Source organism: Eurytemora carolleeae, unplaced genomic scaffold (assembly GCF_000591075.1).
Source record: "Eurytemora carolleeae unplaced genomic scaffold, Eaff_2.0 scaffold46, whole genome shotgun sequence".
NCBI classification, from domain to species: domain Eukaryota; kingdom Metazoa; phylum Arthropoda; class Copepoda; order Calanoida; family Temoridae; genus Eurytemora; species Eurytemora carolleeae.
In genome coordinates, this window is record NW_019396065.1 from 50160 (window position 1) to 66468 (window position 16309).

The window sequence follows — 16309 nt, forward strand, 5'->3', positions numbered from 1 at the left end:
ACTGCGGTGTACTGTAATGCATTTAACCTCCTCGGATACTTAACGAACACTGATGCATTTATTCTTGTTTACAATTTCCTTCCAGAGAGAACTTGTTTCAATATGTACGCAGAGTATACGCGACCACAATTAACTTTCCTTGCATTAGTACCTTGGGCTATTTCGTATAGTTGATTATTCTCGCGTATACATACAGGACATTCAGACAACGCCTGTTTACAAAAAATCTAAATTTCTGTATTTAGAAAAGTGAGTTTGCAAAAATCTGATTTGCATCTTTTTGAAGCTTTTAGAATTTGTGCAAAACTAAAGCATTTGATGCGACATTTCTTAAATAGAAAAACAAGGATCAATGAAAACATTCAAAGTATTTGATCCATTTTACTTCATATATTTTCTTCCAGGAAAAATGAAGGTTTTGAAAATATTTGATTGCAGAAATTCAGAAATTCAGTGAGACCATAAAACTGTGGAATAGAACTATATTTAAGTAGTCTTTAATGCATTTGATTTTCATAAAAAGCAAATAGCTTAAAAATCAACTTATTTATTGAAATGGGTCTGTGAACACTTCACAAATGTTTTAAGTTTATTGTACAATAGTTTCCGATTTATGGGATTTGTGGATATATGTATAGCCTTTTTCAACTATTTAAAAAAACAAGTATTGCAATTAAGCCATTGCCAACCTCAACCTTGAGTACATGTTGTGTACATAGGGGAGACCTAACCTTAAGAAGGCTCTATGCGTAGCTGAATTGTTGATTCAAAATTTACACTTTTTGTCTCATTTTCTTGTATGCTCTCCCGACCATATGTGCATGCTTTGCACAGTCAACAGCTAGGTTTTTATCTTAGTGCCCTTTTTCATGACCCCCCCCCCTTCCTCCTTCAGGATGTGCAATGTACTTTTAGACTATGGTAGGCGATTATATACATAGAATGAAGACGACTTTCGATTCAATTATGATTAATATCAAGCTTTTAAACAGCGTGAATAAACACAAACATGGAAACAAATAGAAGCTGTCAATTGAAAAAGCTTCTCTTTAAGTACTTGTAAATTTGTAATTCGAAAAAACCTTGTTGATAATTAAAACTTAAATAAAAAGTCGTCTTCATTATATTGATATAATCGCCTACCACCGTACAATTCTACATTCGTTTAAATTAAATAGTATTACAAATTGTTTTTTGCAGTCACTTATACTTAAAAAATGTATATCCAAACCCTGCTCCCTCCCCCTGTAAATAAATCCGGTGCAACCACTATGGGATTACAGACAAAAGACAAATTTATTTCCTCAAAGAAAAAAATGTTTGTTTTTACTTCATAAAGCGTATTTCCTCTTTCGAACTGTTTCAAAAACAGTTTTGTGTTTAACACTTCAAACTTTATTTTCAAGTTTAATATTTCTAAATTTTTAATTTTGTCTTTTCATCATCTTTCTCTTTCCTCTCATTTCCCCTTTTTACATCTTCCCCTTCCTTCTTCAGTCTCCCCCCCCCCCCCCCCCCTTCCTAGTGTATTTATAGTACATCATTGAAATCACAAAGATTAAAATAATCGCTTTACGATGGTACCTCTTATAGCTTTGTCTCATCAAGAATAAGTTAGATATCAATGTTCATACTTTTATAAACTAATAATTTTCAATTGTGTTTTTTTGTAAAAAAGTAACTTGCGTATTTATACTGCGGGAAACAATATAGGAATTATCAAAATTTAAAACTTTTAAATCTTGACAGACAATAAAATATACCTTATTATTGATCAAATAAAGGTTTCAAGAGTACTGTTTTGAATCGAGCATTGTTTTAAAAGTTACTTTCAGTCAAAATATTTTTTCTCTGAACTCTATATTTTTTTAGACATTTGGTTCCTTCCGTGATCAGTTTTTAAACCCAATTATTAGAGCACTCAAAACTAATTAATCTTCTTATCACTCAAAAAAAAATACTTTTTAAATTGATTTATATGGTGTTTACCAAATGTTTTGTATTTGCTATCTAATATCTAGGCTCGCGTTGGGTTGTGAAACTCTATCTGATAATTATATATATATAATTTCTACAATATATACAATATATACAATACCCCCATAACCCTCATCCCTATACCAAGAAACTGATAAAGATCTGTGCATACAAGGGTATCCAATGCATGATAATGGAAATATTAAAAGTATACATAATTCACCTCAGTTACTTTTGTCTATATACCAAATATAATATTTAAAGAGAACAATAAATGTATGTAATTAATATTCACCCCTGATTGATGTAAAATTTGTGCAGTCACGTTCTAAAAAGTATTTGAGTAAATTTTCCTAGGGGTTGTTTGGTTTATTTACATATATATGACTAGCCTCANTTTTGGAAGAATTAATATTTAATAAGAGGAGCAATAGATTCATTCATCATAGTAAAAATTCCTGCTATTTAGGTTAATGGTTTGGAATTTCAAGTGACCTCCCATTTACAGAGTTGCATGCTCGATTCACAATAGTACTTTTTTATTCTTTATCTTTGCATTGTCACGTTGATGTCCTAAGAAGGGAATGGATTCATTTGGTGTATACTGTCCCATTTTGCCTGGTATTATTCCTATATGTACTGTACAGCTCGGCCTAGCTGGTTAGATGTCGGCCCGGTTCATCAGCTCGGCCTAGCTGGTTAGATGTCGGCCCGGTTCATCAGCTCGGCCTAGCTGGTTAGATGTCGGCCTGGTTCTAGAAATGAATTAAACTTATAATAGTGTTGTGCAAAAATAAGAAGCAATTGCCGTTTATCTATCTCTGAAAAGTGTTAAATGTTTTGACAGTTTCCTGCTTTGTCTCTGCTGCATTAATCCAACAGTCATATTTACAGAGAAACCCCTATTGATTGATGGATTGATGTAGTTAACTGATTAATGTACTTTGTGTATGAAAAAAGTTAATGTATTTAATTCCATCAATTTAAATTTTGTCTGTCTTAAATTGATATCCACCCCTAACTACTCCCCATAGGGTTTCCTAATCCACCCCTAAATACCACCCACAGGGTTTCCTTATCCACCCGTAACTACCCCCCCACAGGGTTTCTTATATTCACGTCTAACTACCCCCCACACAGGGTTTCATAATCTACCCCTAACTACCCCCACAGGGTTTCTTATATTCACCTCTAACTACCCCCCCCCCGGTAGGGTTCCTGATGCGACCCCTAACTACCCCCACAGGGTTTCTCATATTCACCTCTAACTACCCCCCACAGGGTTTCATAATCTACCCCTAACTACCCCCACAGGGTTTCTCATATTCACCTCTAACTACCCCCCACAGGGTTTCATAATCTACCACTAACTACCCCCACAGGGTTTCTCATATTCACCTCTAACTACCCCCCACAGGGTTTCATAATCTACCACTAACTACCCCCACAGGGTTTCTCATATTCACCTCTAACTACCCCCCACAGGGTTTCATAATCTACCACTAACTACCCCCACAGGGTTTCTCATATTCACCTCTAACTACCCCCCACAGGGTTTCATAATCTATCCCTAACTACCCCCCCCCCATGGTTTTCTATCCACCCCTAACTACCCCCCCGCCGGGTTTTCTTTTCCAAACCTTTGGGGGGAGGTTTAACCATAATAAAATCCCTGTCGAATGTAAGTATTTATTTAATGTTTATATTTCCATGTTTACAACCTGTAATTGATTATCATCTTCTTATGGAACTGCAAGCAATTCATATCTCTACAAATAGAAATATAATCTGAATCATCCGAACGCTGTACATTGTAAAATCATTATGTCCAGGGCTACGCAAATTTTATAATGTTTTTTACAGATCAAACCAAGGTGAAAGGTTGATGCTTGATTTTCTCAAATATTATGGTCGCTGTGATACATATTATAAAGAATGTATGGTCTTTATATCTCACCCCGGACTAACCAGAGTGAGCAGCATTCGGTTTCTTCTATTTGAAATCAAACGTGTTTTGGTCTATAATTCAACAATCTTTTACCGTAAGGATTTGTTTATGCTATACTTTTTTCTTCAAAATGCATATGCCGACAAAAAAGTATTTAAGAAAAAAGTAAAAAAATTGTGTTTAATGGGTCAAATTGTTATCGAAAGTCACAGCTTTCGGGAATATTGACAGAACTGTTAAATCCACGCAATCTACACTTCGATTGTACAAAGCACATGGCACAGTTTATATTTTATAGGAATAGGATATAAAAACTGTTAATTATTGTGTGAAGGGACTGTCAGCATAATCCAAGTGACCGACAATTCAAAGATGGCATTCACGATTCACAATGGTTACCTTAAAAGCATTGTCTGGTCAAGAATGAGTTAGATATGAATGTTTTTAATTTTAAAACCTGTTTATTGGGGTTAATCTACAAAAGTGACTTACGCATTTCTACAGCAGGAAAAAATAATGGAATTATTAGAAATAAACTGTTTCAACACTTAAGAAACGAAAAGAGTTCCGCACACATGAGCAGTATGTAATAAAGACACCATTTTTGCAAGTGATTGATAATATAAACCCAGTGAATAATTTGCACGTTTGCCAAATCTCAAAGCAAGATATGGGTGCAGTGCAAATATTAATTTGCAAATCAATAATAATTTATGAAAACTTAAATCAGCCACTCAATCAAATTGTATGTAAATACATGAAATGATAATGGTAATGAAAACTTCTAAATTAGAATTAAACCATCCAAGTTTATACAATTTTTGTCTTTCTTCCGATAGTTGTCTTTAAATTTAATTTTATTCCTCCAGGCCTTGCCCTCTCCTCCTCTCATCACCCCCCCCCCCCATAAACTCCCTGTTTTCCATCTGTGCCAAGCATAACTTCATTATAAGAATTTAACTGTCTAAAGCAGCGTGTTAGCTTGCATATATCAGCAGAGACCAAAACTAGGGATGTACGTTAGACGATTCTTAATAAAAACAGATTCTAAAGTTTTCACATTTTTAGCATGCTAGTCATCCAAAGACGAAAAATATAACTGAAAACATATTGAATGTGCAGTGCATGAATAGATATGCACTGTTTTAGATACCCTTAATGAATGAGTCAATATTGAACTATTGAAATCATTTCTAAATTACGAAAATTTTGTTAAATAATAAACAGAATATCTATCAAGATTTTATATTTCCAACTGTATACGTAAGTTTTAACTTAAACTGTTCGCAATTTTGAAAACTTTATCAACCCCTAATGCTCGTAAACCTATATTTTCTCCAATAACATGGCTTGCCACTTCTATGAGTAATGACTTTAGGAACAAATTACTCCTGTAGCCTCCATCAAGTTTACAATGGGAAAAATGTATTTTTAACACATTATTAGTTCCATTAGTCTTCTACAAAAATATGCCTAATATATGACCAGCGCGGCCGGGGGAAAAACGTTCAACACGTCTTGTCAAATCATTTTTAAAGCTCGATGACAGATTTTTGCAGAAATATTGACATTCGTCAGTGGGTCGGTAGTTTACAGTCAGTAGACAAAAGATAGAAGGGGAATCTCGTTTTTGGTTTTTACAAACACGTGAAATATGAATTTTTGTTTCAAATCTGCACATATATTGAAAAAGACACGTTTTGTATGATTGATAAGAAATAGCGATGAAAATGATGTCAAACACTGTTGAGGGAGAGGGCGGGGAGGGGTGCATGAAATCCGTACACCTCATCATCCATCACTGTGCAGTCTGCTTTTTTGCAAGATGGATTCGCCATCTTTCATCTGGATTTAACGACAGAGGGTCTGCGAAAATGATAAATTTTGCAACCTAATCTTTAATCTTTTTTCAGGTTGTATGTCTTCGAAAAAATTGTTCCTCTACATTTAACAAGACAACTTCATTAAACAATTCTTCCGAACACCTTCATTCCTATGTTAAAAAGACATCCATAGCCCGGGATCCATTTCACCTTCCAGTCTCCTTTACTACACTTACCACCTTCTCTGAAACTTTATGATGAGTTGATGAATAAATGAAATGTTTCATGTTCTGCTGTCATGTATCCAGCTGCAAGGTAATCATTATTTTGACGTTACGCTAGTTTTTCAACGTAAATAAGATCGTGTGATTAAAGTGAGCCGAAAATTTAAGATTGTATTGTTGAACGAAACTTCTAAGTTTCCTTTTTGGGGTCTTGGGGTCTTTTTAGGTAGATTTTAATTTTAGAAATCAGAAAACAAAAAGAGAATGTAGTAAACCACATAAAATATAATTTGTTAGCAAAAATATTGGCATCTACAACACTGCCAACCCCATTCCGTCCATAAAGAACAATTTGATTTTAAAAACCAAATCTTTCCGAATACGAGAAGATTAACAATATAGGAAACGTTCCTAAAGTTAACTAATTTAATAACCTATGAATGCATCAGACTGATTATTGCACTGCACTACTAATTACTATTCTACATGAATATATTGAACATATTTATACTTCAACATTTATAACATTTTAGAAAACTTTATGCAGAACTTTTTTTCCCCAAAGTACGTTTACATAATTATTCGTGCAAAAAGTACAAAGTATTCAAATTTTTACGGCTCTAAAAAATGGTTAGTTTTTACTACGAAATACATATTCAAATTTATCAAAACTAAATTTGATTTCGACGATCAAAATATACAAGAAAACGTCTTAAATACAAAATATTGATGTTAAAGCTTTTTTTGTGTAAAATGAAACTTGGGCAAACATGTCTTCTACCTTAAACATTCAAACAATGCAAGAAACTTCGTGTCTACAAAAACACTCAATGGAATGTTAAGAACTTTCAAAGCAAAAAAATATTATAATTTTTTTCTGTAAATCACATGCATTCTTAAAATGCAGCATGTTTTTCTCAAACCATCCATCCCAAAAATCGTATTTGCAATAGCGTATCGTTAGATGTTCCATTATCCTAGGCTTAACTTATATTTTAAATTTTTCTATTTAAAAAAACTTCTATTTCTATTTCACATCTTCCTATTCCTATTTCATATTTTTCTTTTTCTGTTTCACATCTTCCTATTCCTATTTCGTTTTTTTCTATTTCTATTTCACAGCTTTCTATTTCTATTTTACATATTTCTATTTCTATTTCACATCTTCCTATTCCTGTTTCGTTTTTTTTTCTATTTCTATTTCACATCTTTCTATTTCTATTTCAAATTTTCAAACTTAATCAATTTATAAGTAAAATTGATTCCTAACAGTTACTAAAGTCTTGTCTTTCATTCCATACCATTCAAAGCTATAATTTACAAGGAGGGTTGAAGGGAGTGCGTTCTAGCCGGAGTGTTGCGTTTTTGTCAAGTAATAGACTATAACTAGATGGGTACTGATGGACATGACATTTACACAAGCTGATCCAAGCAAAGTTCAGCCAGGATAGCACAAGGAAGTAAAAAAAAGATAAATAGGAGAATATGAGAGAGAATTTCTTACTCTAGTATGCTGAATCCATTAGCGCCTGATCCAATCAGGGTTCAGTCATGTGTTTGTTGTCTATTCTGAACCAATAGAAATAGTATGGCGGTAACATCTATCTTTCTATCTAGCTCATTATCCAATCAGAGATAAATCCTTCAATCGGCGCTATAACANTAATGTGTTTGTATTACAATACAATTTTAACAAAATTTATCGGTTTTTTATTCATTTTCTGCACTGCAGGCCCTGCATATATTGTGCATATCTGCACAGTTATAAAACAACTTAACTGTTTAATTTGCTTTCTCTGAACTATAAAGTACGTTTCTTGAATCAGTGATTATTCGTAAAACTTCTACAGAAAGTGTTTTTTTTACATAAAATGTGGACTTTTTGTAACATTGGACGTTTTTTAACATTGGGCGTTTTGTTGCTTTGGGCGTTTTGTAACATTGGGCGTTTTGTTGCATTGGGCGTTTTGTAATTGGGCGTTTTGTAACATTGGGCGTTTTGTAATTGGACGTTTTTTAACTTGGGCGTTTTGTAACATTGGGCGTTTTATAATTGAGCGTTTTGTAACATTGGGCGTTTTGTTATTGGGCGTTTTTTAATATTGGGCGTTTTGTTATTGGGTGTTTTGTACCCACTCCATGTTTAAAACATTGAAGTGTATAAAACATTAGACAATTGTATTCAATGAAATAGAGTAAGGTAGACTTCTCCGTCCCATCTTCTATACTAGAAGTAGCATCTTACCATGAAAACAGTAGAATTCTAAATATGGAAAATAAGATTGCAGAGGTTCAGAATCTGTTTAGATATCAGGGTTATTCACAAAGGATGACGACCGAAGAAACCTTTAAAAGTGACGATCTGAAGAATGAATTTGATTTTTCCTCAAAATGTTGACGGGAACCATGAATGTAAGAAAAAGGACTGAACTATTTTCGCACAGTCGTTATTGGTCTCATTTTTTGTGGGTAGCCCTGTATCTGAAGACATACGGAAAAATGTTTCGCAATAAGGAATTGAGTCTTTGCCTTAAACTCTGATTTACTAATCCTTATATTTTTACAACCCGATGTTGTACACCTTATATATTTCAAACTATGAATTATGTTATACCAAATAAGTTATAAATATCTAAGGTCTACGACATTGGGTTGCAAAGATATAAGGATTAGAAATTCAGAGTTTGAGGCAAAGACTAAATTCCTTTTAGATTTCAATGTAAATTTTTTTAAGAAGAAGACCCATTACAGAATCCTCGCCCTCCAGAACCCTTGGAATACAGAGGAAATTGCAGGGTTCGTATTTTAATATTTTTTTTCTTTAATAAATCTGTTAATAAATCGCTAATTGTCATTTATAATGAGTTACCTGCACAATGAATATTTTTATTTTTCCTTAGTCGAAATAAGTAAAGTTTTGAAAAACTGTTCACTAAAATTATTTTATTACCATGTATAGCTTGACCAAAATCTTGTTTTACCACCAAATACGATTGTTAGACTATAAAAAAGCTTACAACATTTTTAAAAAGATTACAAAATTTCAAAGTTGGTAAATATTTGATAAAAAATGTACTTATGTATACATATTATAAACTTTGTCTAAAGTCCGACCCCGACGGCAATGTATGATAGTTGAACTAAGATTGCAGTTTTATAGAGAAATTTTTCAGGATTCATTTGAGACCTATTGGACGTTTTTACGGTGCATATTTGATCAGCAAGAGCGCAAATGCAATCTTTAAAATCCTCATAGATTGTCCATTTTAGAGGGATGATTTTGAGAATTTAGATTATTCAATGACGACCACGAAAAATGTAACAATAAATTCTACAGTAAACTAAATTAGTTGTTAAGGAACAGGTTGAGAAAAAATTAATTCTTATCATAGAAAATAGGTAATAGTATTCAGATATTGGTTTCTGTAATGTCTCAATGTTGAAACCCATTTACTTTAGATTTCATGGAATTTATAATTAAAAGACGACATTTGAAGAATTTGAAGAAATCTCTGAACAAATTGGTAAAGAATAAAAAAATCAATTTAATGAAAAAAAGAAACAATTGATTCTAACATTGATTTATTGAAAAAAATCTTCTGAATATTATGTTCCTAAACATCTCATTAGTTTATGTAGAAATTTTGTTACATTTTTCCTTGTCGATTTTGAATCATTCTTACTAAACCGATTCTCAAAATCTTCCCTCCAAAATGGACAATCAGATCGAGGAAATTAAAGATTGAATTTGCGCTCTTGCTGAACAAACATGCACCGTAAAAACGTCTGATAGGTCTCCTAAAAAATTTCTTAAAAATACTGCAATCTCAGTTCAATTACCATTACCCGTCACTCCATTTAATCCAAAGTAGACTTTTTGCATACATTTTAATTTTAAATACATTTTATTAACATTGAAAAAAATACTAATACTTGGGGGGAATGGTCACCATAATCTTCTGATCTATCTGATTAATGTTTGTTTAAGCAAAATGTTCACTATGATCCTATGCTCTCCATGATTAATGTTTGTTTAAGCAAAATGTTCACTATGATCCTATGATCTCCATGATTAATGTTTGTTTAAGCAAAATGTTCACTATGATCCTATGATCTCCATGATTAATGTTTACTGTTTATGGAAACTTAATTATGATCCATGATTATTAGTTAATGTTCAAAAATAATGTTCATAATTATCATACGATCTTAAAGGGAGTGTTCGCGAAAAATTAAAAGGGGTATAGGCTTAATGCGATAAAAAAGCGCTTTTGATCGCTACTAATCTTACTTCTATCTGTTGAGAAAATTGTTAAAAACGACTAATACCGAAGAACGTAGTATCCATACAAATTCAGAAAGATGCAACATACGACTTAGACCGCAAAGAAATCTATTTAATTTCAAACAAATCATTCAGATACTACACCCAATGGTCATCGATTATCTTTCGCCACATTTGTATATAGTTGATTTTGATTCAAAACATATTATGATCTTTATGATCAATGTTGAGGAAGAATGTTCACCATAATACTATGATCTATATGATCAATGTTTAGGCAATATGTTCCCCATAATCTTAAGATCTACATGATTAATGTGAAATGTTTAGGGAAGCTGTTAACCTTCAAATTATTATTCATATAGGTTAATGTTCAAAAAGAATGCTCATTCAAGATCTTAATGATCAATGTTTATGAAGAATGTTCATCATAATCTGTTATTCCATATGATCAATGTTCAGATGATTGTTACTGTTCAGGGAAACTGTTCACCAATATCCCACGAACTTAAAGATCAAAATTTTGTGTATCGGGCCAAGCGGTGGTCTGCACGGATCTCTAGTAAGTTCCTAATTTAAATTCTGTAAAAAATTTAGTCTTGAAAAAAGTTTCCACTTAGTGTCTCAACTCCTGAATTTTAGTTGCACATGAAAGCAAAAATATAGTTTTCTTTTCATCCTGGCCAATCTTCAAACTAGAATTCAAACGAATTGAGTTTTTGTCACAAAATCTAATTTTCTAATCCCTATATCTTTGCAGCCTGATGGTGTAAACCTTTAATATTTCAAACTTAGATTATTTGATTAAATTAGGAAATCAGAGTTTGTGACAAAGGCTTGTTTCAGGGAAAAACAACATGGGAAAAATTCATCTATTTTCTTATCTTTTAACGTAATTTTTTTTAGGTCGAGCCAGTGTTTTCTGGGGAGGGGGGGACATACCCCCGCCTGTCCCACGTCATAGGGACACAAGTAAATACAACCAGAACCACAGTGATACAAACCATATTAGGAACATAGCAATCATTTATATTGATGTATAGCTAGTTAAGGTATATAAATCCTCCCCTTCCTAACCTACAATTGTCTTGAATTGATTGAATGAGATTCACTAATTCTCTCTTTGCTGGAAGAGTCCACAGTGTCCCGTCGCATAATATTGGATTCTAAATCCGGACAAAACATAAAATATTAGAGGACTAAATCACTATTATCAAAATTAGAAGAGAAAGTTCAGATTTTTATTCATGAAAAATACATAAAATGGTCGAAATATCCAATATTTTTGTTGTTTTTAAAGATATTAGAAAATTACAAGTTGAATAGCGTATTAAACAAAACAAAATCTATAGACTGTCTAAAATCAAACACTTTATTCATAATTTAAATGTTTGTTAATTTGTGTTTTTTGAAGGGGAAACACTGATTGAAAGCTAGGGTATGAAATGGCATTCAGAATTCGGAGAAATTAGATTTGCGAACAAATCAAAGAAAAGTTTTCAGAAAAAGCATTTACACATTCAGAAAGTCAAGAATTTTTTCTTAATTTCACGTTTATCTTGTAAAAAGCCTGCTGTTAGGGGCGGGGGGGGGGGGAATATATAAACATTACTTCCCGATTACATATTTCTGGAGACAGCTCTAGGGACATGTTTGAACTTCTGATTTTACAAAATTATGTTTTCATTTCAAAGTCCATTCATGATATTTACAAATGAATGCCCGCCCATGTTTAAATAGATTCCTTTTGAAACTTACTAGTGGAGATAAGTTTTTTGAGAAAGTAGTCTTTTTAAAGCGACGTTGATGGCGTTGCGTTTTTACCAGTTTTAAAATATTCTTGGTTCAGGATATTCGCCAAAAAATCTTTCACTAACAAACGATTTTAAAATTTCATTAGTCTGAAATCTTTTGTCAGAGTTAACATTTTGTACAGCTTTTCGAAGATTTGTAAGGTGCCTTTTAAACCTTAAAAGTTAGATCTTTATCGAAAACAATTTAAAAAAGACATCCCTTTGCTATATTTAAAACAGTAGATAGATGGAAAATAGCTTTTTTTATTTTATAAAATGTTAATATTGTGTTAATAAATGTAAATATTGATTATTAGTCGTTATATGATTGTTATGCCGCGTAGGTTATTTGAGCGCAAAACACGTGCGTACACTTGCCGCGAGTTGTTATGTATCGTCTTCCTTCCTTGTCTTCTCATCTGTTTATTAGGTATAAAAGCATAAAAGCATAAAATCATAAATACATTATGTAAAAACCCTGCTTTTTTATCCCCAACCCCGATATTTTGGTTAGCAACAAAGAAATTGAGTCTTTGCCACAAACCAAACTTTTCAAATTTCTATATCTTAGGAAACTGCAATGGTGTAACGAAGGGGGGAATGCACACCACACTTTTTGTTCGTCCGCACCACAATTGACGTCACTATTCATTATTATTTCTTACGACCACACCTTTTTTCGTCCGGGCCTGGCTTCTGTGTTTTTAAATGTATAAAATAATGTTCTACAACACTTTTTTCAAATTAAGGCAACATAATGTTATGCAATATCAATTGATTTTGTTTAAATGCATTTTCTTTAAAAAATGAAACAATATTTAAGCCCTATTTAGCACAAAACGGAAAATACCTATTTTTCGTTTGGACCACACACTTTTCTGTTATTTTCTTATTTTACTCCTAAACTACAGCTTTTAGGTGATAGTCGTTGGGATTTTTAGAATCTAAAGCTAAAAATTAACATATTTTTGGTAAGGAGCATAACAAGTGGTTTAGATTTGCTCAATATAGCATGAAAGAAAAATGTCCGTGAATTGTTTTATGGGCCTATTGTACCTTCATAAGATGTTCTTGTTTAAAAAAAATCAGGATAAAATAATTTAATCCATTATATACATTATACAAGATGGTGTGGCTCCAAATTCGAATATAAAATAATGTGAAGTACTTTAAGAAAAAATGTAAACAATGCCGAACGAAAAAAAGGTGTGGTCGGAAGAAAAAAAGGTGAAGTGTACCTTCCCTCCCTCGTGTAACTTTGATATTTTAAATTTGATCTATTTGATCCAGCAGAATTCATAGTTTGAAATATCTAAGGTTCACGACATTGGGCTTTAAAGATACAGTGATTAGAAAATTAAATTTTGAGACAAAGACTCAATTTCTTAAAAGTTACAAAAATGTATGAAATTTTTCTCCGGTTTTTAATCTGTACAGTGCAGTTTCAAAAAGCTTCGATAATCATAAATAAAGGCAATGGTTTTCGGATGCCTTTTTTTAAGCGGCTTCTTGGAGACCCTTACACATAAAATCGGAATGTTTTTAATGTTTTTAAATCAGGAATAGCATTAAGCAGTCTCGTTATCTACTATCAAATCGGGAAGGTATGTATAATTTTTATTAATTTTCTTTTCAATAAATGATCAATTTACATAATATTTATTGAGAGACTCTGGCTCTCAGCTTACTTTAATTCGACAAGCAACATACACGAAAAGGAATGAAAAAAAACTATTATTATTATCAAATTAAAATATCAATTTTTTAGTTTATTAGACACATAAATATTAGTTTATAATAAACAATATCTTGATCTAGGAATATGAGAATGAGATTGAGCTATTAGAAACTGAGCTATCGTTAGCTAGAGAAAAAGATGGAGTTTATCTTACTAGTCAAAAGGAACAATTTGAAAAAAATTGGTAGACATCTTAAAAATATCCAAATACCTAAAAAACACTCCACATCCTCCCATCCATGAACAGACGAGGGGGGGGGCCTGATTTTTTTACATTTCTACCCAAATAGAGCAAATATATTTCTCTTAATTACATTTTAATTATTTTCTCACCATAAAAGGAACTCGGCAATAATTTACACATTTTTCTAAAGCTTATATTTGCATTGACCTACCCCAACCCTCCCCTTTTCCAATTTTAAGGTAGAGAGTTACTTCTCTCTGACAAATTAATGTGTCAACTAAAAAGGGAAGATGGATAAAAGCCTGAAATGGTTAACACGTTAATATCTCCAGATTTTTTGCGGGACCTATTTAATCATGTCAGACTCCATGAAAATACGGAGCATAGATTAAAATAAAAAAGTAGATGGATTAGATAGGAAACTAGGTAGGTTACTCCGGTAACATATTACTGTACCAAAGGTTTCGGTTTTTCAAATATGAGAAACCGAACGCATCTCGCCCTGGTTGAGGGTACAATCTCAATATCCAATATTCATGGCCGCTGCAGAGGCGTATTAAGGATGGGGCTATGGGGTCTAAGCCTCCCCCCCTGGACCAATGAAATCTATGTCAGGGGGTTTTCAGGTCCCAACGGGTGCTGAGCCCCCCCCTGGAAAGAAAAAAAATTTAAACCCCTCCCCCCCTGGAAAAATTCCTGAATACGCGCCTGAATTTGCCGGTTTTAACATAACACAACATATTTATATTTTGAATTGTACTAGTATGAGGAGTTGATGAATAAAGCAAACAGGAAAACTTTAACCGAACAGCAACATCAGGTTAGTTTTTGTTAGCTGTTTCTACATTCTTTTTAAGCGAAAAGGAAAACTTTAACCGAACAGCAACATCAGGTTAGTTTTTGGTTGCTGTTTCTTCAGCAACATCAGATTTTCAGTCGAATATGCGAAAATCTAAATTCTTAAACCGTCTGGTCTGTCCAGCTTTTTAAAATCTATATAATAAATTTCAATTTAGTCTTGTTCCTAGTGACGAAGCCGTTTTGTTTTTTAGGTATTATCAAATATCTGATTTGTAATTTTTATCTTCCTGATAAGATCTCTAGTGGTGTAAATGAAACAAGATTAAATCCACTGATAAAACCTGTAAAAAGTGTAATATGAACACGATTAATTATCAATAAAAAAACCTCGCCCGGAAATAGAAACTTGATATGCTTTCTTCATGGAGAAAAAATATACAAGAGCCTGCGTCCCACTGCAGACTGAAGGATCGATTCGAAGGTCAAATTTGTGCGACATTACCAGGACGACTTTGTAACCTCTAGCTTTGATTTTACGCACAAGAATGATAAGCAAATTAATTTGGTTACACTCTTCACAAAAGCTCTTCAAAAAGAGAAGTTATTATTGAAAAGAAATAAGATTTTGATATAACGTGAAATTTACTTTGGGATAGGAATGCAGGTTGGAGCTTTAAAAAATCAATTCAACGATAAAATGTGTGCAAAAACAAAAAGGGAGACGAGATACACGTTGATCATGGAAGTTTAGAGAGGGGAGAAAGGCAAACCACAATAATGTCTAGTCCGAGCCACAATCTCTTTATTTTTTCGTCAGAGCCACCTCAAAATCCTCGTCCTTCCAATATTATTTTCTTTTAAGTGTCTAATAGCCTCCAAGATAAAACTATTGTTTAAGAATCGGGCCACGTTAGGGCATAAATGAAACATTGAATTTTTGTATATCGAAAAAAATAGTTTCAATTGCATTAAAGTTTTCGAGTTTAATGTCTTTGAAAATGTTCAAATTCTTTACGCGCATTTTCAGATATTCCTGGTGTAGAATGCCGCAAATAATTCCGAGTTTATAGAACTTTATTCAGGGTGGCCAAAACTTTTTTGAACCCATCCGTACAAAAATCCGTACATTTTCAGAATAAATCCGTACAATCCGTACAATTTTCGAAAAACAATCCGTACAATCCGTACAATTTTTTTTAAAAAAAATCCGTACAATCCGTACATTTTTTTAAACCAATCCGTACATTTTTTTAAAGATCCGTACATTTTTTTAAAAAATCTGTACAATCAGCACAATTTTCGAAAAAAATCCCATTTTTGAAAAAAAAACATTAAAATTCAATTTTTCATTCATTGTCTTTTGTGTTCAGTTCATGTAAGAGGGTTTAAACTTCTTCAGCAAGAATCAATCTGTAAAAAATTGGCTTCATACATATATACAAACTAAATACTGGGTACATGATACTAGGTGCATGATACTGGATACTGGATACATGATACAGGGTACATGATACAGGATACAGGATACAGGATACT

General features: G+C 32.7%; 1 protein-coding gene across 1 annotated transcript in view; it reads left to right on the top strand.

The window, feature by feature from the left end:
• Positions 1-8710: 8710 nt before the first annotated feature.
• The window catches only part of LOC111709669 (uncharacterized), a 16764-nt gene continuing 9165 nt past the window's right edge, over positions 8711-16309 (top strand). The window contains exons 1-7 of the mRNA XM_023483495.1: positions 8711-8768; positions 10738-10819; positions 11164-11269; positions 12395-12480; positions 13611-13654; positions 13869-13952; positions 14736-14792. Of these exons, the coding sequence (XP_023339263.1) occupies positions 14748-14792 (45 nt within the window). The 5' untranslated portion in view covers positions 8711-8768; positions 10738-10819; positions 11164-11269; ... (2 more) ...; positions 13869-13952; positions 14736-14747. The remainder of the gene's footprint in view (positions 8769-10737; positions 10820-11163; positions 11270-12394; positions 12481-13610; positions 13655-13868; positions 13953-14735; positions 14793-16309) is intronic.